The sequence below is a fragment of the Sphaerodactylus townsendi genome, linkage group LG11 (genome assembly GCF_021028975.2).
Source record: "Sphaerodactylus townsendi isolate TG3544 linkage group LG11, MPM_Stown_v2.3, whole genome shotgun sequence".
NCBI classification, from domain to species: domain Eukaryota; kingdom Metazoa; phylum Chordata; class Lepidosauria; order Squamata; family Sphaerodactylidae; genus Sphaerodactylus; species Sphaerodactylus townsendi.
In genome coordinates this window covers 58,838,724-58,862,693 of record NC_059435.1, presented here as the reverse complement: position 1 = coordinate 58,862,693, position 23,970 = coordinate 58,838,724, and the positions used below count along the sequence as shown (strand labels likewise).

At 42.9% G+C, this 23,970-nt stretch overlaps 1 protein-coding gene across 1 annotated transcript in view; it reads left to right on the top strand.

Moving 5' to 3' along the window:
* The window catches only part of ODAD2 (outer dynein arm docking complex subunit 2), an 88,056-nt gene that overhangs the window by 20,154 nt on the left and 43,932 nt on the right, over positions 1-23,970 (top strand). The window contains exons 9-13 of the mRNA XM_048510337.1: positions 631-732; positions 2,438-2,582; positions 20,392-20,538; positions 21,536-21,745; positions 22,212-22,448. Coding sequence (XP_048366294.1) covers positions 631-732; positions 2,438-2,582; positions 20,392-20,538; positions 21,536-21,745; positions 22,212-22,448 — 841 coding nt within the window. The remainder of the gene's footprint in view (positions 1-630; positions 733-2,437; positions 2,583-20,391; positions 20,539-21,535; positions 21,746-22,211; positions 22,449-23,970) is intronic.

Below are 23,970 nucleotides of genomic sequence, written 5' to 3'. Positions count from 1 at the left end.
AGCCAATTCCACATCACAGGTAGAACAGGATGCCATGGACCTGGCTGGAAGATGCTATCAGTTGTGGCAGCATCATTCATTGTCAACATAGCAAAGCAGGTTGTGGATTGCACCCTAACCCCTGAAATGCATATTTAAATATTACTACCTCCATTTGAGCTCTTACATCATCCATACATTGCATTTGAGTGGGTTTGTAGCATTTAACCAAATTCCTGTTGAGGTGATTTATTTGTAATGCCAGCAATTTTCACGCTATGGGTATTGCTGGAGTGAAGCAAAAACCTGAACTGTTTTTAGTATTAGAAAACCATGGCCACAATCCAATAGAGAATTAAATGTGCTTCAGTCCTCTGAAATCATTAGACTTAGCACACTTAACTGTCTATTGGATTATAGCCAGTGTTTTAAAATTCTAAATTCAATAGCCTCTGCTGTTAATTTGTAATGGCAAGTTTCTAAACGTTCGTAAAAAGAGATTCTGTTTCAACCTTCATATATTCTGGCATTAATCAGTTGAAATATACCTCCTTGACTAAATTGATTTTCCAGATAAATGCATGCACAAATTTACAATGTAGTCCCAATAGCACTATGGCCCGCTAACAAACAAACAAAAAATGTTTGTAGGGGCAAAGCAGCAAAGAGAGAGAAAGAAGAAAAGGAAAGCAAACTTATCACTCCAGAAGGAAAGAAGAAACTCAGCACATCATCCTCTCCTTCTTCTAAACGGTATGTGGCTGTCTACTGTTTGTTTCTTCCTTATGAATTACAAACATATCAGCATTCAACACAAGCAGTAAGTTGACTATGGATGCTTTTTAAATGACATCAGCATTGCAGAGTCTCTGCTGTTATCAACTGAGGATCTTACACAGTGGTTTTAAAACAGAACGTTCCCCAGTTATGACTGCTTCTGTGCATAAACTAAGAGGGAACTCCCAGGCTGAAAATATAAACCTGTTGGTTCTGGCAGGATCATCTCGTACTTGCATCTGCTACCATTTTTCCAATCATGGTAAAGAGAAGATGATTGCTTGTACCAGTAACTTGGCTCTTGACAGACATTCTCTTAGCTTGTATTTCTTAACCAGAGTATAGGGACAGATCTCATTTTAAAAAGGCTTTGTCCTTAGAATTTCAACCTACCTTCCTTCCTTCCTTCCTCTTCCTTCCTTCCTCTTCCTTCCTTGCTTCCTTCCTTGCTTCCTTCCTTGCTTCCTCTCTCTGCCTCTCTCTCTTTCAAAGGGGGTAATTTTTTCCATCTCCATGTCTCTCTTTCAAAACTGTGAGACAAAGTGTGTAACTATCAAAATTGGAAAAGCAAACAAATTCAGCCATCCATTTCAAGCGTTTTCATAGTCAGGTCCACATTTTCTGTGATTTCACAGGCTTCATTGGCATAAAATTGCATTGGTCCAAACAAATAATTAATTTTTCAAAAATGTCTACCCTGTACAGCACACATCAGTGAATTTATATAAATTTTATGTCATTCGGTGATTTATAGAAACTAGCAAAGTTAATGTATAAAAAACCCACAATGTTGATAAAAATGTTGATAAAATGTTGACAAAATGTTGATAAAAACATTTGCACAAGATTTTGTCTGTCAGTTTTATAACAACCTGATGCATAGCATAGTAATTAAGGATCAAAATGGACTGGATACATGGAATGTCTTGACATGGATTGGTTGTATTTTGATGGAGCCACGGAGGAGGGGAGTTTTGAACCTGAATGGAGTGGTGGTGGAAAAGGGGGTGATGAACTATTTCTTAAAGGGTAAAAGTAGACCCCCTGTGCAAGCACCAGGACATTACTGACTCATGGGTGACATCACATCACAACATGTACCAGGTAGACTCTGTTGATGGGGTGGTTTACCATTGCCTTCCCCAGTTGTCTACACTTTACTCCCAGCAAACTGGTACTCATTTTGCCAACCTCGAAAGGATGGAAGGCCGATTCAAACACTTTCTTACCAAGCCATTTTCCTGAACAATATTGCCCTTTCACAAACTGCTTTCCTAATTTTGGGTGAAAACATACTGCCCCACGGATTATTTTCCCTGCTGGCAGAAATGCAATCTTAGGTTGGCAAATTAGATCATGAAAAAGGCCCATGGGGAAAAGGATAATAATCTTCCCCTCCCCCCCCCCCCCCCGAATTGTTATTGTGGTCAAATTCTAATTTGACATTCCAGCCCCTCTCCAAATGTTTAGAATGAAGCATACTAGCAGCTGTAGTGCAAATTTTTTTTTTGCGTCTACTGCATGAAACCATGTTAATATTCATTAAGAGCATGCTACCCTTTCCATTTCAGTGAAATGGAAACTGCACAGCAGCTCTCCCTGGTAAGTTGTTCTTTTGATTTATGCTCATCTGCCCATAATTTTTTAAATCAAGTTTCTGTGGGGTTTTTTTTTTGTTTAGGAAAATTTCATTAAAAGTGGAAGATATTAGCGAAAGTTCTTCAGAGAGTGAGGAGGATGAAGAGCAACCTGACCGCCACCAGGAGATAAACACAGATTTGCCATCTGAATACTGGCAAATTCAAAAATTAGTGAAATATATCAAGGTAAAAGAAGTCTGTGTTCATAATATGATATGACTTCCTGCTTACTTAGTATTCCCCTGAATTAATTCATATTATATTCTGAAAATTCAGCTTGTTTATTTTCAGGGAAAGTACAGATTTCCTTTTCAGTTTTGAGCTGTGGAATTCCAAATCAATGGCTGTCCTCATTCCTGCAGTTATGCTCTATATGTTGTGTGTGGGAGGGGCAAGTGATCCTTCAGTCCAATATAACACTTTTGTGGATTATCCTCCCAGTTTGGAATGTCTTAATCTAGTGGTTAGCATGTCATTCTGGACTCTAGAAGACTCATGGTGAAATACCTGCCCTACCATGGAAATCTGCTGGGTGACCTTTGGCCAGTCACTCTCTCAGCTTAGCCTGCCTCACAGTGTTATCGTTAGGATAACATGGAGAAGAATAGATCAATACAGGCTGGTTTGCGTCTCCATTGGAGAGAAAAGTGGAGTATAAATAGGAAAATCACATTTGCATTTTTAGGTATAGAACTAGAAAACAGAACAGTATATGCAGCTCTGAATACAGCTAGTTTGAAGCTAGTTTGGATCTCTGATGCCATATGCTGACGTTCAGAGACATATCTAGGGAAAATGTAGCCCGGTGCAAAGTCTTGAGTTTTCTGCCCCCCTCCCTTCCCGCATGGGCGGCCACCCTCTCCCACCAGGACCAAACAACTTCTTTTGCACCAGGTCTTGAAGTCAGTGTATGGACCCAGGGGGGAGGGGTGCGGGGGCGATTTTCCGTCCCCCCCCCAACCTGACTGAATGGTCGCAGTCCAGGGAGACTTGATGCTGATGCTGCTGGCTAGGAAGGCTTGAACGATCGGGTATGTTAACAGAGTGCTCAGGAGGCAGTAACAGTTTGCCTTTTTAAGTTAACCAGTCAGCTGCTGCCGCTTGCCAGCTGAGCCACTTATAACCAGTATCAAAGCAGTGAATGGATTAATCCTTTGCACACTAATGAACATGAAACCCTTCATTTGCTAGAAATGTAGCTGATGAGTTGTGTCATTGTTTGTCCCATGGAAGGCAGACAAATGTGGTCCTGCTTGTCTTGCTGCATGTTGGTTCAAAAGAAGCTCTTGCTTCAGTCAGACAAGGCCTTTTGTATGCTACTGAACAGCTCTCTGTTTCTCGAGTTTGGCAGGTGCAGTCACAGTTTAGATCTAAAAAAAAAATTCCTGAAGATTTTTGTGCTTTCTAAAGATTAGATTGACTTTATTTAAATAAAAATAAAAACCCTCTGCCCTACCGACAGAGGAATCATAGAAGAATCTAGTAGTCGGATTAGATTTGGGCTTATTTGTCTCATATGGCACTCTTGCATTATTTATTCAGTTTTGGTAGTTTATACATCATTGGACATATAGTTGTTGTTTTTTAAAAACCCATATGGTGCAATATAAATTCAGGTAGATAGATGTGCTTATTTTTTTAAAAACTATATGGTATGATATAAATGCAGGTATATAGATGTGCTTCCCCCCCCAAATCTGCTCTGTGGCAAATAAAGGCAAGAGCAGAGGTGGGATCCAACCAGTTATCACCACTTCTCTAGAAGTGGTTACTAATTTTTTCTGAGTGCCGAGAAGGGATTACTAAGGCAACCTCCCTGCCCAATAGGGACTGGAGGTGCATGTGTGCGGCAGCGCCACTGTTTGAATCCCACCACCATCGGAACCTGTTATTAAAATTTTTGGCACCACCACTGGGCAAGAGGCTTAAGAATACCATTTGGCAATAGAATGACAATTGTATCTCATTTCAAATTTAATTGCACTTGGGCATTCCAAAATACAAGCAATACACTAATGTCAGTAACATTTTAAGTATGCTTAGTTTATAGCATGATTAATTGGTTTTAGAATTATTTGATGTGCTGAGGCAAAAGAAGGTAATGGTTGATTGTTCAAAGGTTTTCCTGAAATATTAGAATAGTGGTATTCAGCATTTTTTCCATCTCAAGAATAAATGGAAGCTAGACCGAGGGAGGTGAGTTGAGTATTAATATTCGTAGTCTGATTAAACTTTGATGCTGTGCCACAAATAGTAACCTTTGCATATTTCCATCCATATCAGAAGGTACATCCAGTAGTTCCATGCTATCATATGGCCAAATGAACACTATGGTTTGGATGCATGTGTTCCAAATGCCCATTTTCTTTGCTGGATTGGGGTGTCTGTCTGTGGACCTTGACAAGTTGTTTGTAGCAATAGTTCAAATGTCTCAAAAGGAGAACTGTGGCGATTTTAATTCCAACTTTTCGTAAGCATATATTGGCAGAAGGAAATTTATCGTCCCAATGCTGATTTTTTATATATAGTTATTCCAAAAAACTTGAGATTCAGATTCTGACATCATAAAGTATTGTGCATATGGAACTGTATTTATTTACACTTCTGGAAACAAAAGAAAATTTGGAAATGCAGCATAAGTCGTGTAAGATTTGTGTAAGGGAGAATCTAAACAAGAGCAAAGAAATATTTTTTTCTCTTCCATAAAAATAAATAAGTTGCACACGGTATCAATTTTGTAGGGATGGTGGAAAAACAGAAGAATTTATTGTGCTTTGTTTTAAAATGGAGTATCCCCAATTTATTTTATTTTATGGCATTATCTGTGACTTACCATATGAAAATGCCATAGTGGAATTTCTATTAAAATTAAACAGTGTGGCCCTTTATCTTCTATTGCTGTCTGGAATACTGGGAAGAACAGTAGACTTGGTCTGTACAGATAAAACATCTAATTAAATCCAGAATGTTTCTGCTTGGATGTGAAAGACGTATAGATAAAACAGATTTTGATTGAAAATTTCTGTAGTGAAAAAGAGCGCAGAAAGTGCGGCTATTGTGCGGCATGCATGCTTCCCAAATTACCGCGTTGCTCAGTGTTCATTGCAACCCTCATCAAAGATCTGACTCACACAAAAAAGCAACCCTTCTTGTGCAGCCATTTCTAATGCAGCCCCGTGGGGAGCTGCTTGTGTGAAACTGTAGAACTGTAAAAATACATGTGGAAATCAGGGAATAAATGGAAGCAGGAAAGGACCAGAACCCTCAGAAAAAACATGCGGAAAAGCCCCCATTGTCCTGTTCTTCCACCTGTAATGCCAGCATTGCTAAGTTGCCACACATATGCACACCCTTTGTCATATGTGCACACTCATCTGTAGGTTGACCATCATAAGAAAGGCAATGTCAATCTGCTAAGTTGCCACACACATGCCCACCCTTTGTCACATGTGCACACTCATCTGCAGGTTGTCTATGACAACAAAGGCACTGTCAATTTCATATATAATATAAGGTGTCTAATTAATACCTTGATTATGAAGGACCATGGAGAGCAATGTACAACCATATATGAGGTTAAATAAAAATCAGTGATAGTTCAATTTCAGTTTTTTATGTTTCTTGAAAAGGGACCTTTTTGTGGACAGAAAGGAGCAAATAGCTTCTAGAGAAATGAGGAGGACAGCCGTGCATCTTCGGAAAATGGTTAATAGTGACTCGCATTGTCTTCAGATTGCTATTGTGTGCTTAATTAGGCAATATATCCATCACAGTGGCCTTGCATAATAAATGTTTATTTGCCATTTGTGATCTACTCAATTTAGGCGCTTTACAAACACGGAGCAGAAAGCTGAATTGCTTAAAAACCCATCAGTCTGGTTTTCTCTAGACAGTCTCATAAACGTCAAAAGTTATAAAAGCCTTCTCAATTTGTTTCATTGTTTTCTGTTAGAAAGATTTTTTTTGCCATGTATGATGTTGCTGGATCAAATTAGCTACACAGATAACAGCTGGGAAATGAATTATGGACTAGTTACCCTAGAAAATGTTTCTGCATGATCGATTAAATATAGATGGTAATATAAATTCATGCAAATAGAACACAAAAGGGAAAGAGACTCTCCAAAACAAAAAGAAAAGGCCCATAATAAAAAATACTAAATTACAAAGATTGCTATTTAAAATGCTAATGTTAGTTCATAAAGGACAATTGATTACAATGGTAATTCAGGAATTAAAGATTTAACCACATGGAAACAAACCATTTAACCATATAAACCATTTTGGGAGCAGCAGTGGCATAGTGTTTAAGAGCAGGTACATTCTAATCTGGAGGAACCGGGTTCGATTCCCTGCTCTGCCGCTTGAGCTGTGGAGGCTTATCTGGGGAATTCAGATTAGCCTGTGCTCTCCCACACATGCCAGCTGGGTGACCTTGGGCTAGTCACAGTTCTTCTGAGCTCTCTCAGCCCCACCTACCTCACAGGGTGTTTATTGTGAGGGGGGAAGGGCAAGGAAATTGTAAGTCCCTTTGAGTCTTCTTACAGGAGAGAAAGGGGGGATATAAATCCAAACTCTTCTTTTTCTTCTTCTTTAAAAATGTAGTAACATATATCAAGAGAATAGAATTAATAACTTAACAGTAGAACTCCATCCCTAAAATAGGGAGTTTAATAAATGTACAATTCCACAATTGCCAGACCTTTAAAATGCAGGCAGCCCAATCAAGATGGAGGGGGCAGAACAGCCACAGGAGGTGGTGCGGGCTTGCACTGGTGTGTTTGCGCTCCTTGCCAGCAGAGTCTCCAGGGAGGCAGGCGTTCTCCACAAAGCTCTGCGGCACCCAACCCACTTGTGATCGCCAGTTCCACAGCTGCACTGGCCTAACATGGAGGCTGACATAGCTGGGGGCGTTCTTGGAGGCAGAGCAAACGCTAGTCAGCTTCCACTGTGCTTTGGTCCTGGGAACACTGGCAGGTGGTGTAACTCTGTTGAGCCCTATGGAGGGCTTTCACGTGATTGGGGCTTTAATCATGCCAATGCAGGCTCTGGGGCTGTTCGCACAAATGGCCCCATGGGATGCACAGCTGTTGGAGCAAGCTGCGCAGAGCTGCGTATTCCCCTCCCCGGCCCCAAACGCCTCCTTACTTTCTGCTGGCAGCCATCGCTCTGTCGTCACTCTGAGGAGGGAAGGGGACACGCCCCCACGGCCAGAGCGATGGATGAAGTACCGGAGGCCAGGGGGCGTGTCCTCTTCCCTCGTCAGAGCGACGACAGAGCGACTGCTGCTAGCAGGAGGCAAGGAGGTGTTTGGGGCCGGGGAGGGGAGGGGAAAACGCCAGCTTCCACCCGCTGCCGTTTGCATGGCAGCAGATGGAAGCCGGCGTTTGCAGGAAAACTCACTCCCCAAGTGAGTTTTGAAAACACCTTTGGCGGGCACAGAGCGCTGCTGCATCGATTTGGCAGCAGCGCCTGTGTGAAGGGTCCCTGCCAAAACTGTGTTTTACTGGGCTGAAGCCCATGCAGAAACCGCCTTTGAAAGGGAAGAGCAGCATCTCAGCCAAACCCCTGAGAGGGTAAAGACAACAAAACTCTTTGTAAAGATGAGTACAGCGATGGCCATCTTGCTGTTGTCGACAGACATGAGGCCCTTTGAGCAGCAGTAGGACTGGCCCAATGGGAAGAATTCTGCTCCAAAAGAATGTATTCAGAGCATAAACATTCTAGAAGCTCTGGGAATTTGAATGCAGACAGCACATATAGTTTTGGGGAAATAGCACACAAGACCCAGTAGGATAGATTGACCTTGGAAATGGTACCCAAGATTTAGTAGGATGGATTAACTTCAGAAATGGTGCCCAAGACTCAGTAGGATGGATTGATCACACTAGGAGGAATCAGAGTGATGAAGGTATGCTGCCACAGGAGGTGGTGATGGCCACTCACATGGATAGCTTTAAAAGGGATTTATGGAAGAGAAGTCGACCTATGGCTACCAATCTTGATCCTCCTTGATCTGAGATTGCAAATGTCTTAGCAGACCAGGTGCTCTGGAGCAGCAGCAGCAGAAGGCCATTATTTTCACCTCCTGCATGTGAGCTCTCAAAGGCACCTGGTGGGCCACTGCGAGTAGCAGAGTGCTGGATTAGATGGACTCTGGTCTGATTCAGCAGGCTCTTATGTTCTTAAGGTGAGTCGTACATCAGTGAAGACTCAGATGATGATGAAGCTATCAACTTGGGATAGATCCACATTCAGGGGCTACTGGGAGATGGAGACAAAGCTTAACCAAATGCCAAGATGAACCAAAAAGGTTTAATTTCAAGATGTCCACTAAGTATACAGCAGCAGGGCATGGAGGGCAGTCACAGCCAACCATTCTAACCTTGTCCCCTTCATGGGCCTGAATGTTAGGTTTATTCTGAGAGATTTCTGCAAATATATTGGTATGTTTTCTCTTTTGCATCCCAAAGTGCTTGGGAACAAAAAAAAGAAAATTCAAACTGGGAAAGAAAATATTCCAACAAATACTCCACAACTTACAAAAAAATTTATGCTGGTGACATTTTTGGAAAAGGGAACTATATGAGCATTATGCAAAGGGCCCACAGGGTTTGGTTGGGGGGCGGGGGGCTGTCAAGCTTGGCTGCTTTATGATTAGGAGATCCAGTTTTGACTGGCAATAATCCCTTGATTAGATGGGATACGCATCATGTGTTTTTGCTCAGTTTTATGTACCCCAGTTTTGGTTCAAGTGCCAAGAACGAACTGCAGCTACAAGGAGGTTTCTGAGCTGCCTCAGAGGCTAAACGGGTGTCCACTTGGCAAGAGAAAACTTGTCGAGATCTGCTAATGCGTTTAGGAGTCAGGGCTTTTTTGTCTTCTTAGGAATCTTTTCTCTCTTTAGCCGCGGCGTCTCTTGTTTTGCATCCATCAGGTAATATTTCAGAGATGCCGTTCCATCGTCAACCCTGACATACAGATCTGTGTGCTTCTGGATCACATAATCAAAGAGTTGAGTTTTTTTGTTGGGATAGGGGAACATGGCTTCGACCTCAACGTCTGTCTTCTGCACCTTTGAGGAGTTCACTTGCTCAATTGTTTGTTTCCAGAAAGCATCGTTCTCTTTATATTTTAATAATCTCTTCATATGGTTTAGTTTTTCCCTGGAAAATCCTTTGGCTGCGTTGCAACTCGATTGCCCAACTTTTCTTATTCAGACCCAGCCGCTTGCTGTTTTCCTGACAGTCTATAGAATCGCTGGATCTTCCCAGATTAGTCTCATTAAACTCTTTTTGCAGACGCTGTTGCAGGCCCAGCCATGACCTCACACCCACTTGGGCAGCTGCGCCTCCTGCCAGAGGTTGAGAGCCGCGCTTCCCCAGATTCCTCTCCCATAGTAGCCCGGCACTGGGGAGAATGCTATTCTTTCTCTGGCATTTGCTATCAGCCATAAACACCAGCAGCCAGGAAGTGATGTGCCCGCCTTGCACACTGGTTGGCCTTCAGGGAGGTGACCAGGGTTTGGAGGTGAAGAGATGAACTGTCCAGTCCTCTATGCAAAGCTACTCCAGTTCAAGCGCAGTGACTTGAATAAGGCTTAGATTGAAGTAACTGTGCATAGGATTGCACTGTGAATCATTTAAAAGGTTCCTACCTTGTGCCACAGCATGTCTCTGAAACAGTTCTCTACCATTAATAAGTGGCCATTCTAATTACCTATTCCTTTCTCCAGTACTCTGGTTTTCCTGGTGCAGCACAGGTTGAGCTTGCCAAACTGATAAGCAAACAGGAAAATGGATTTAATATTATTTTTCTCCGCATCTGGTAACAGCGTGGTGTAGTGGTTAAGAGCAGGTGGATTCTAATCTGGAGAACTGGGTTTGATTCCCCACTCCTCCACCTGAGTTGCAGAGGTTTATCTGGTGAACCAGATGTTTTTCCACACTCATACATTCCTGGTGGGTGACCTTGGGCTAGTCACAGTTCTTCATAGCTCTTTCAGCCCCACCTACCTCACAAGGTGTCTGTTGTGGGGAGAGGAAGGGAAAGGAGTTTGTAAGCCACATTGAGTTTCCTTACTGGAGAGAAAGGTGGGATATAAATTCAAACTCCTCCTCTTCCTCCTACTCCTCCCCCTCCCTCCTCCTCCTCCTCTTCCTCCTCCTCCTCCTTCTTCTTCCTCCTATCTCTGTGAGGAGCTAGCACAGATCAGGCTTTGTACCTTTGCTTTCCTACACCAACCTGACTCCCTTGAACTTGACCCTGCCTGTCCAAGATTATCCTTCTTGCCTTTGAACTGCTTGTTTGTTTCTTTTGCCTCTCAGCCTATGCCTCTCACTTTGCATATCTGGGGTTTGCTTTTGGGAGTGTTCTTGAACTGTTGCCCCTCAACTTGTTCTTGATCTTGCTCCTTTTACTCTGGTCTTTGTCCTTACACCTGCTTACTTGGGTTTCTGATCCTTGGCCTGGTCTTGACCCTGCCTTGCACCATTAGTCCTATGTCTGGAGTTCATCCAGACTCCTGACAGCACTCAAGCAACTGCATAGAATGACAACAGGAGAGAAGCAATGCAGAGTGCCCTCTTTTCTGCTTATGAGCAGGACTGGGCAAGCATTTGTTGGGGGATGGTTTCCAACTTCACTGGTCAGGACGTCTCTATTGCAGGCTGAGAAGGGATCCTGCGGGCTCAAGTTAACATTAGAACCACCTCTGTCCCAATAAACATGCAACAACTTATTTGTGGGTCGCCTGGAGGCGCCTGTTGATGATGCAGCTCGCGTCTTGCGAGACTGCGTCATCTGACCGGACCCGGCTCCCGCGCATGCACAGGGCCAGGTCCTGAAGCCGCGTCCTTGCCCACATATGGGCTATAATGCAACACTTGCCGTGAGGGCCCCTTCTGCCTGCAATGGCGGGCTGCGTGGAAGCCGCGGCCGTGCCTTACGCCTTTCCTTCTTTCCCTCTGATTCACTAGTCAGCAGGGATCCTCATAGTCTCCAAACCAGCAAAGAGGTTTTGGTTTCCCATGCTGTTCAGGATGTGTCAAGGGAATTTCAAGGTTCTTCCAGTGGAGAATAACCTCCTAATATTAGGGACTGTTCTCTGTCATGACATTCCTTCCCTGCACCTGACAGCATGGCTAATCCAATCCTAGCAACCTGATTTATTTATTTGTTAGATTTGGAATACCGCCCATCCCTGAAGGGCTCTGGGTGGTATACAGAAAATAAAACAGTTAAAAATATAATTCAATAGAACAATTAAAACCAAAATAGTTAAATAATCAAATACAGGTGAGTTCAACTTTGTTTTCTTTGAATTCCACATGTTTTTCCTTCACTTGGTGCTAGAAATGTTTCCCCTGGATTTGTCCTCCATTGATTTCCTGAGCACTTCAACTGCAATATGTTTTGATCCATTTCCAAGCCAGCTTCCCTTGAGCGTGTGATCATGTTAAAACGGCCTTTATTTCTCAACTCCACCAAAACATGTAGCCTTTTCCCACGTCCCATGTAGTTGCCCTCTCCTCTTCCATTTTCAAAAGGAATGTTTGGAAATGTTCTCTTTGCCTTATTGAATTAGCAAGGTAACGCTAAGATTGAGATACAAAGAATCAGGGACCAGTGGATTGCTTTTGTCAATTTCACATAGAACTTGCAGTGTTAACATTCAGGCAGAGATACAAAGAAGCAGCATCAGTTGGGTCAGCTTTGTCAATTTCATATAGAACTTGTGATGTTATTGTTATGGCAGAGAATGATTTTGAAGCTAGTGATTGCATCAATCATAGAACACTGTGATGCTGGGACGATTAAAAAGGGTAGCCACTGCGTGTAATCAGGGATCGCTGCAGTAACCATTGTGTGTCAAATTTGGCCAAATAAATATAGTTCTTTGTGGGGTGTCTTTCGCTGTGAATTGGTCATTCTCAATAGTAGAAATGGAGGCTGAGACATTTTTTAATTCCTACTTCAAAATGTAACAGTGCAGTTATGCTAGAGGGCCTGTACAAGAGGGGGGAAAAGGGGGTGTTCTTCTGCATCCCAGATAATGTCCAACCACCATCAGGAAAAATATGTTTTCAGCAGTAGCATGTGGAATAAATGCAACTGAAGAGACAAGGGGGGGGGACCAGAACAATGGAGAATAAGGATATATGTGGAATTATTTTGCAGAAGACGTTTTCAAGACACAAAGTTTGAAAACTGGGAAAGTCTGTGGTAAACTGTGCAAGCAGAAAAGGCCGTATACCTGTAGTATGTAATTTGGGCCTCAGATTACACAGAATTACAGATCTACAGAATAACAGAAGCAATGCATGCCAGAGTTTAATACCTTACTAAAAATATTAACTCTGATATAATCTAATCAGCCCTGGCAGGTACATCACAAATAGATGGTGGAGGTTTCCTTGTCATGTTTAGAGCAAGGTGAGAAAACAAGACTATTTCATTTAGTGCTGCTTTCAGGGGCCTAGAAGCAACATGCTACTTCTAAAGATTTCACAGAGAACATATAAAATGGATCACGGACAATTTCTTTAGTCAAGCATATGGAAACTGCTTCTGCCAATCTCCAACTGCATTCATTGATCTTTCCATATTCCTTCAGCTATTCAGTTGCTTGCCAATTCCACAACTTGGCTACCGGCAGAAAATACATTGATGCATTCAGACCCATAGATGTAGAAATAAATGCCCTGTGTAAGCTAAGGGGACTGTAACCCAGGATGTAACTTTGCAGACTGTGAAAAATGAACAGATCAGGTAGCAAAAAGCCATCCAGTAGAATGGGGGGGGGGGGAGGGGGGGGAGTAAGCAACAACCCAACGCTGGATTCTAAATCCACTGTGAGAAATGATTGTTCTTTCTGTGTCATCTGGTTATTTTTTACTTTTAGCCTCAGAAATCTTGGTAACGGTTTTAATCTGAATTTTACTGCATGCTTTCCCTTGTTATTGAGACATGCCAGACATGACGGTGTCAGAGCTTAATTAGCTTTTAAACAATAGCCATTTTCCATGCGCTACAGACATGTAATGTGAACATTATGGAATCTGCGATTTTTATCTTGGTTGTGATTTTCCACTGGCCCTGGTTATTTGGATCTGGATGTTTTTGTTCACTGCCAAGCTGTAGCCCAAGAACTCCAGAAGATTCAGGAAATGGGGCAAAGAATTATTCCATAACTCAGTTATACTCATTCATAACTCATCTCTAACAAGTTGCAGCTTGACCTGTGTTCTGTCGAACAGAATGAAAAATTGGAAGAGAAAATGGACATTTAGGAGCACTCTGGTGTAAAATAACAAAACACAATTACAGCAAGATCATCTTGTGCCTAGTGAGGTACTTGTGCTTTCATTCCCACACGTAGTGCTTCAATATTCACCTGCTTAGATCAAAGCCTCCTGCTGAACAAGCCTGCATTTTGCGACATAATTTGTCTTGTTTAGAAATTAGCAGCATTCTTTGATGGAGTATTCCAGCTCTCTCAGAATCTGGGCTGTGTAGTGGAAATGGAACTTACTATGACAGATCTCAGCCACCTTGCAAGATTTGCTAAATCTAAATCGCTCATAGAAGAACAGCAAACCCCCCACAAAAAACCCCACCCACTCAAATAACTTGGCTTCTTGTAAACCGAGTTTAAAATTGAGAATTAAATTGAAATGCACCACCAAACCTTACTATATAACTGGAGACTGGCAATTTCCACAGTGTGCTTCTCCATTGCTTCATGCGTGCACTCTTGGAACCAGAACAGCCAGGAATCTCCCATGGAGACCTAGAGGGGAGCAACAAAAACTAATTTGTGAGAGTTCACCTACAGGCATATGTACATCAGAATACGTGTACATCACATGTATGTACATTAGACGAGGACCTACCTTGGCTTTACTTACATAAGGGGTCAAGCACCAGCAAGCATTGGAACATCTTTTTTGGTGTTTGTAGTAGCTTATAAGATCTAATACCATAGGTAATAATACATTCCTATATTGAGGAATAATACATTGAGGAATAATACATTCCTATATTGAGGAATAATACATTGAGGAATAATACATTCCTATATTGAGGAATAATACATTGAGGAATAATAGATTCCTATATTTGGGCCCCTCTTCTTAATGGTCTCCTCAATGCAAGGTGTCATAGAGAGAGTTTCTATTGCATCAGGGAACAGTAGACTGAAGAGTGTCGGTTTTTTTTGGATGGGATCCATGTGGGAAAGATTGCCCAAAATCTTTCAGGAGGCTTGTGAACTCTAAGGAGTCAGTAGAGTTTTTGTCTCTACTGAAACATCTCTATAAGAGGTAGCAGTGGCATATTTTTCATTATTCTCCCTACTCACAAGAGAACCATTATGCAGATCTAGGTTGTATTTGCTTTGTCGTAACTATAGCATGTGGTTTGGAATACGCCGTGCTTTAATTTTTCTGCACTGTGCAGTTTATGCTCGTGTTTTGTTCCTTTCAACCTGTTGATGAATAAAGTACAAGAACCTCTGTATTGTAAACTTCCTTAAGTTCTGTAGGAAAGAAAGATGGCTAATAGAAGTTTTAAATAAACAAATAACTTTATAGATTTTATTTCTTGAGGGGGAACGAAAAACTGTAACCGACTCATTTGTCTTAATGCTGAACTGAAATATTATCTTGACAGTGGTTTGAAAATTTTTCTCTCTGAGGATGGCACACATTCTTTTGGGAATTAATTTTCAATTGAAATTTGTGACTGTTTCTGCTGAACCATCCTAGAATAGGGACTACCCTTTTGAAAGATGAAATCTGCATTCAATTTAAAGCTTTTTAAAAACTGATTGTCGAAATGCCAGTAGAAGTCATCTTGAATCCAACACACTATATCTAATTTCAAAGGCACTAAACATGATGCAGCTTTTGTGTACATTTAATAGAGCGCTAACAATTTCCATGTTGGTTAAAATCTGTCCTCGAAAACTTTCTGTAATAACTACTAGAACAGAAAAAATAATTGTTGTGGCAACTAGTAGTAATGCTTATGCATTGAGTTAATGTGTTGGAGCATATGAAAAATATTTTGTTGTGGTTTTGCTATAAAATATATGTTACATTGAGTAAGCAATTTTAACCCCTTTATATCAAGGGCTCGAGGCCTCTCTTTTCCTTTTCTTCTATGTTGGATAGGGACTAGTTTGACAATGAGCGCAGGCAAACAAAAAGAGACATGTAGACTGCCCACCACTATTTTCAGCAGGCTAATTCAGTGGTATTATTCCTTAGATTTCTATTGGTAAAAAGGGTCTATAAGACCATTATTTTCTTTAAGAAGTCTCAGCACTGTAGCAATCAGTGATACCAGCTTATATTAGCAACATGCAACAATGAGGCTAGGCCAGGGGTGGGCAATTATTTTTTCCATGAGGCCGCATAAGAAACAGAAAATATTGTGGGCCGGGGCCTTGCGAGGCAGAGCTAGAGGCGCTTTTGAGAAGCCCTGCAGAAGCGGCGGCCAAGGCAAGCGGCTACGCGGGGCACAGAAGCGCCGCTCCCAGTACTGCATGAGGGCCAGTCAGGAGATACATCTCTGGCCCGGGCTGGATGTGCCCCGCAGGCCGTATAATGCCCAGGTCTGGGCTAGGCATTTCTGGATCTTTGGTTTCCATTTCCTTTGGCCTTGTTAGGGCCCCATATTCGTGAATCCAAGCAGAGATTTGGGAGGTCTCTTTTCTTACCCTTTTCAGTGCTCCAGGGATCAGCAAGACCCTTTTTACCATCATTCTTGATCCTTCCCTCCAGTTAGCTCTTTACCAGCTTGCCCTCCAGTAACAGTGTGCTAAGGCTCCTGAGCCAGATTTCTTGCTAGGGGGTTTGGTAAAGATGTTTCCTGCATGGTGAGTGCCACTTATTAGTAGCCCTTTTTTACTACTTTCAATGACATGGGTGTAATTCAAGAGCCCTGACTTCAGGCTATTATTGTTCCCATTTATGAAAAAAAAAGGATGTAAGTCTGATCCATATAGTTACCACCTCATTAGCTTGCTTTCCTCCATTGAGAAACTTTACCGGAAATTGGTTTTGTGGCTGGAGACTAAGGGTATTTTGGGGGGAGAGCAGGCTACATTCAAAAGAGGGCATTCAGCATTGGATCATTGCTTGGTTCTTCTCCACTTGGCACAGCAGTATAAAGCCCACCCAAAATACATGCATTGGGTAGCCCTTATGGATTTAAAGGTTGTGTTTGATTCTATACCTAGGGTGCATTTGTGAGCCAAACTCTATTCCATTGATCACAGACTTTTGTACTTAATTAAAGCAATTATATAATAATCCTACTGCTCATGTTCATTGTGGCTTTGAGGAGCAACTGACAAAGTACATTCCTTTCTTCAGAGTGAAGCAGGGTTGTTTGTAGGCTTCCATCTGATTTAGTCTCCATATAAGGATCTTGCAAGGGCCTCTTGTTTTGCCCTCAAGTCACAACTGATTCATGGTGGCCTCCATAGGATTTACAAGGAATTATATAGATTCCTTGTGTAGGGATGGAGATAGGGTCTAAAGCCTAACACATTAAAGCAGCAAGTAGCAGCTTGTTATTTCACAAGCAGTAAAAAAAATCTATCAAGGAACAATTTTATCAAGACCTTTCTAAAAGGAGCGACTCAATTGGCATCTCCTGTACATCATCATTTCACTGCATTGGTTCTAAACAAAGTATTATAAGCATTAACAAAACAGCCTTTTGAGTCTCTAAAAACCATAGCCCTAAAATTCTTATTGTGGAAAATAGCCTTCCAGATAACCATAATGTCTGCTAGAAGGATTTGGAACTAAATGTACTATCTATGAGAAAAGAATTGTGTGTTTTCCACAAAAACTCAGTAAGCTTAAGAGCAGATCCTTCCTTTACATCAAAAGTCATATCCAGCTTCCATTTAAATCAACACCTAAACTTACCTTCATTTTGTCTAAATCCTACACATCCGAAAGAGAAGACTTGGCACAAGTTGGATGTCAGGAGAGCACTGAGAATAGACCTGCCCTGTACTTGTATTTCCAGAGGTAAATGAAGCATGGTTCCCACCAAGGATGTAGGTAAGGGGGGGTTCTCGGGTTCAACCCCTCCATTCATGTCCGAAGCTCCGCCCACCCGTTTGTGGGTTTTTAAAACATTTTAGTGTTTTTTGGTTTTTGGCCTGCAGGGGGGTCATTGTTTAGGCTAGCAGCACCAAACTTTCAGGGATTGTTTGGGGGAATCTCCCGATGATACTACCCAGGTTTGGTGAGGTTTGGTTCAGGGGGTGCTCCCATCCTCCATTGTTTCCAATGGGAGCTAATAGAAGATGGGGGCTACACCTTTGAGGGTCCATAACTTTGGACACCCTGAACTAAATTTCACCAAACCTGGGAGGTATCATCCAGAGAGTCTCTTACTGATGCCATCCAGGGTTTGTGAAGTTTGGTCCAGGGAGTTCAAAGCTATGGACTTCCAAAGGGGGTGCCCCCATCCCCCATTGTTTCCAATTGAAGGTAATAGGAGATGGGGCTACATAACTTTGAGGGTCCATAACTTTGGACCCCCTGAACCAAACTTCACCAAACCTGGGTGGTATCATTAGGAGAGTCTAAAGATACCCTAACAGTTTGGTCCTGCTAGCTTAACAATTGCACCCCTGACAGCAGGCACCCCCCAAATTTCCCCAGATTCTCCTTTTAAATCCACCCCCTTCGGCATGGATTTAAAGGGAGAATCTGAGGTCCTCAGTTTAGAAGAAGAAGAAGAGTTTGGATTTATATCCTCCCTTTCTCTCCTGTAGGAGACTCAAAGCAGCTTACAATCTCCTTGCCCTTCCCCCCTCACAACAAACACCCTGTGAGGTGGGTGGGGCTGAGAGAGCACCGAAAAGCTGTGACTAGCTCAAGGTCACCCAGCTGGTGTGTGTAGGAGTGCACAGGCTAATCTGAATTCCCCCCAGATATGCTCTCCACAGGCTCAAAGCGGCAGAGCCAGGGGAATCAAACCCACAGTTCCTCCAGATTAGGAATGCACCTGCTCTTAACCACTCGCCACATTGAGAAGTGATGCTGTTTCACAGTAGGGGATAGTCCACTCCAGAAACAGCATCACTTTGCTAAATGTTGTTTAACTAGGAGACACCCAGATTCTCGCTTTAAGGGTGAATTTTAAAAAGGAGAATTTGGGTCCTCTATTTTAAACACTGGCCATTGGAAAGTGATGCTGTTTTGAGGGTGGGATTCCAGCATCACATGCAGCTGCCCAGTGGGGGCAAAACTCAGATTTTGCACCAGGCTCCATTTTCCCTCTATGCCTTTGCCCAGAGGGGAGGGCAGAAGGAACTGCCAGCTGCTGGCTGGGAGCCCAGCTGGTGGGGAGCAGAGGAGGGCAGGGCGGGGGAGTCTGCCGTCCCCAGCCTTGGAGAGCTGATTTTATAAGTGCTAGGCTGGGGGTGGGGCTTGCCCTAGGGGCCATGCCCTAGGGGCAGGTGGGGGAGTGGCCCCACTCCTGAACCCCCCCATAAAAAATCTTTTCCTATGTCCCTGGTTCCCACCCCACCTGTCTTTTAGTTGCCATAAAACAGGGGTGGCAAGTGTCCTCCTAACTACTCAGTTACTGTAGTCAGGAACTGCAGTTTTCAGTGCTATGTAGGCCAAACATGTTTCTCATTCAAAAGCTTCCCATAACCTCGTAAGTTTATTATTAAGCAATTGTGTGGTTGGTGGAAACTGTAATACAGGTTGGATAATACCTGTTATTAGTCCTGCTCCCTTGGGTGAACGCATGCAATTGTTAAAGTTTTACAGGACGTAATGATTGGAACAGTCCTGGATGTATAGCTGGAAACACAAACACAAAAAGCCAAAATGGTTACAGACAAGAAAATGAGTGGTCCACTTAACTTGCTTGTAATATAAGCTCAGTGTTCCAAAATGAAAAAAGCAAAAGGTAACTTTGTGTACATAGTAAGCAGATAGGTTGACCATTCGGTTATAGTTATTCTTATGTATAGTTATTATGTGTTTTCATACATTAGTTTCAGCTATGAATCAAGAGCAGTTTCTCACAGAGCAGAATAGCTAATCTAGCTTTGCCAGTGAGTGGACAATTAGCATGAAGTTTCAGCAAGTTCTGACTTTCTGATAATTTTTATGTACATCATGATGCAATTTTTGCAGCAGTCCCTGGGAGAAGTACCTGCTGGGATGATTCTCATTGAGACCATTCCCTTTCCACGCAGTATTTACTTATTTATTTTACTTCATTTATATCCACTTTTGTCCCTAATAATGACCTAAAGTCATTTTTAGGGCAACAGGATCCTAAGGAACTGACTGTACCAGAGCCATTATCAGAGAATGTTCCCCATTCCCTGAGCTAGAGGCACTGCTGAGTCCTACTGCCGCAGGCTCTGGTGCCTCAAAGCATCAAAGCTGGCTGCAAAAACATGTTTATGGAGTCTAAAATTTATTTAAAATAAATGGTCCCATATTCTGCAAGCAAAATTGCACTATCCAAGTTCATGTTACTTAAAAGGGAGCTGCACATTGTTGCTGCCGATGCTATATTGGCATATATATCATAGTTTTTGTCATCTGAGGGGTAGGGGGGAATTGAAAGCAGAAAACGTATTTTGTAATAAACAAAAGAACTTGTGTTATCTGGACAAAACTGTCCCATATTGCCACAATAGGATTACCAGCATATTTGAATTTTGAGTTAAAATGTATATTACTGAACCTATTGAACTTTTTAATGATATATTATCAGCAAACAAATAATAGTGTGTTAATTGCTGCCACTATTCATTGTTAAACAATAAGGAATCCTTGAAAATGTTATGTCTAGACAATACACAGGAATTATCATTATGCTGTTAGATTGCCCCATTTTGTTTTGATTTTTTTTTTGCATTCCTCAGTGGTCTTTGCATCTATTTGCCTTTCTTTATCAGTAAGCGTATCGTATTTTCAATTACTTCCTTTCATAGGCAGGTAACCAGACAGCGACTGTAATAGCGTTGTGTTCAATGAGAGATTTCAATTTGTATCAAGAAACGTGTCAGTTGGCAATCAGAGATGTTGGAGGACTTGAAGTGCTAATTAATTTGCTTGATACAGAAGAAATCAAATGTAAGGTGAGTTAGTTTACATATCTGTTGGGGAGACTCACTTGCAGAAAACGTGCAGCCTATCAGTAAAAGAGGCAAATAGCAGCTCCCAGGGCCCACTTCAGATCACAAAAGTAGCATGGAAGTTAAGACTTAAGTTCCGGGCCCTCCATCTAAATCAGTGTCCTAGTACCTGAAAATCATGGAACTTTGGCCCTTTCCGCACAGGCCATTACACACGGGTTAAGAGCAGGAAAAAAACCGTGCTGGGCGTGAACTTCACACAGTTCCCGCCCCTAATACAGGTCTAACGCGTCCCTCACCCATGCTAATGGCTGTAGGGCGGGTTAAATGACAGTTGCATTATTTGCAATTCTTTTGGGGAAGACCAGGATGGAGCCGGCGCCGAGCAAATGGTCCCGCAGGGGAGGCACGTTACTTGGCTGTGGCTTTCTTGTTCCCTTTCCCCCGCCCGTCTCCTGTGTAGCAATAGTGGCAGGAAAGCACCAACCCGCTGGGAGAGGCAGGCAGGGTGACAGCTGATGCGCCCTTGTGCGAAGGCGCATCAGCCAGCTGTGTTGGCTTCAGGGTCCTGGGGCTGCACTGGGATCACATATCCCGGTTTGCACATGTGTTTCTTGCACATGGATATCCTGGTTTACACCTGCGTTGGCCTTTGCAGAAAGGGCCTCTCTATTATATCTCTTGACTTAGACCTGGGGAAAGTATAACATGTAGTTAGGCAAATGTAGAACAGCAGACTATTTCCCTGGAATTAGTCTGAATGAAAAGAAGTCTAGCTGTCCCAAAGAGTGTATATTCTTTGCTCGTATTTGACAGGGGAGAATGGTTAGCAAATCTAATAATAAATAAATATTTTACTGCATGTTTCTCCACCATGGCATTTTCTGCATCGTGATAGGGTGAACGACCTTGAGGCATGTTCAACCATCTAAGCTCAAGTAATTGTGCTTTATATGCATTTTTTAAAAATCTTATGAATGGAATTTCTTCCTTTGATTAGATTGGTTCATTGAAAATCCTAAAGGAAGTCAGCCAAAATGCACAGATCAGACGGACGATTGCTGATCTCGGAGGCCTACAAATCATGGTAAAGATACTTGATTCTGTAGATAAAGATCTGAAATGTTTGGCAGCTGAGACTATAGCTAACGTGGCTAGATTCAAACGAGCTCAAAGAACTGTCCGGCAGCATGGCGGAATCAAGAAACTAGTAAGTATCCATTATAACTGAATGACATTTGAGGTTATCTTTTTAAAAATTACTGTCTTGATGAACAGTGCTGAGACTTTTGTTCCTATTTAAATATTGTTGGTTCTATCAGTCCTGCTTCTACTTTTTAGTAGCCACATTTGGCTGCTAAATAGCTTTCTAAAAACTGCAAGAAAGTCTAATAAGTTATATCTGGTTTGACTCTTGAAAGCTTATACCCACAAATCATGTTTTTCTCCAAGGTGCTACTGGGCTCGAATCTAGCTTTGCACACATTGAAGCGCATGGCTCCAGTTCCTGGATTGGACACATATAAAATGTGTATATTAGTCTTTGTAACTGATGAAGGGAGTGAAAACTTATACCCTGAAAATCTTGTTGATCCTTAAGATGCTACTGGACTCAAATTTAGCTGTGTTATCCCAGATATTGTTTCTGCAATTCATTGATCCGTGTTTTCTATCAGGTTGGCCTGTTGGACTGTAGAACGATGGGATCATCGCACGCCACACCCCTTCAGGGAAAAGATATTGAAGTAGCACGCTGTGGGGCATTGGCACTTTGGAGCTGTAGTAAAAGCGCCAGGAATAAAGAGGCCATACGCAAGGCTGGAGGCATCCCCCTACTGGCTCAGTTGCTGAAATCTCCTCATTCAAACATGTTAATCCCAGTGGTGGGGACTTTGCAGGAGTGTGCCTCTGAGGTAGGTGACCTCTACAGTTACAGAAAACCAAAGGGCCCCCTCTGTTGCGATCAAACTGAAACACTTACCAGCTTTTGAAAAAAATAAGACTATTTTCTCCAGTATCAGAGGAGCATGCCTGTTATATTTGGGGCTGTGGAACACAGACAAGGTAATGCTGCTGCAGCCGTCTTGCTTGAGGTCTTCCTAGAACAGGGGTAGGGAACCTGCGGCTCTCCAGATGTTCAGGAACTACAATTCCCATCAGCCCCTACCAGCATGGCCAATTGGCCATGCTGACAGAGGCTGATGGGAATTGTAGTTCCTGAACATCTGGAGAGCCGCAGGTTCCCTACCCCTGTCCTAGAAGCATCTGGTTGGCCACTGTGTGAGCAGATGGGCCTTGTTTTCTCCTGGAATGGCATGGCTTTTCTTATGTTCTTATGACTGATTTCACAAGTTCAGTTTATACATGTGAGGAGCCCTCTTTGCCTGTTCTGTTCTCTTGCTCTCTACCATATCCCCTGGATGGCACACCAGGCCTCAGGATGGGGCAGGCCCCACCACCAAGGGATCATGGCACCCCTGACTCTCAGGTCTACGCTCTTAGGGCCAACCCCAGCATGTTGTGAAGAGCCAGCATGGTGTATTGGTTAAGAGCAGTGGACTCTAATCTGGAGAACCAGGTTTGATTCCTCACTCCTCCACATGAACGGCGGACTCTTGCCTGGTGAACTGGGTTTGCTTCCCCCGCTCCTGCACATGAAACCTGTTTGGTGATCTTGGGCTAGTCACAGTTCTCTCCAAACTCTCTCAGACCCACCTGTCTCCCAAGGTGTCTGCTGCAGGGAGAGGAAGGGCAGGAGTTTGAAAGTCACTTTGAGATTCCTTACAGGACAGAAAGGCAGGATATAAATCCAAACTTTTATTTTGCCTTTTTTCCTCCTCAGTCCTTTGGCATCTCTCCTCTTTTATCTCTGCTCCACGTCCCACCCTACCTTGTCCTGTTCCCCTTCTCCCCTCAGCTGGTTGGAGCCCTGCCCTCCTCCTTCCAAACAGCCCTCTCTCCCTGGGGCCAAGCTCTCCCTTCCGTGGGCCAGGTCCTATCCCCCTTCCTCCCTGTACTTGCCTAGCCTCTTTGCCAGAAATTGAAGGTGCCCTCGCTCCAGCTTCCACTCATGCTGCATCTTCTAGGGTGCAGCTCCTCCTAGTGGCCCTGTGGATGGTGTGTCTTCCAGCTCAACAGCAGCCATGGTCTCTGCCACCTCCTAGGGGGGCTGTCCCCCCTCTGCCTAATTCTGGTGTGCTCCATGCAGCTCAGACTTGCTGCTTGGTAAGTGCTGGGGCAGCACACTGGAAGTTCTGGGAGACTGAGAGGGCCGACCCCAGACAACAGACAGATTATATCACAAAGTAAATTTGGTAGTAATCTGTCAAATACATTTTTAATAAAACCACTGGAAGCACTTTGACTAGCATTTGCTTCAGTGGCGGTAGTTAAACTTCAGAATGTATATGTAAAAATTAGCCCAATGTGAGAAGG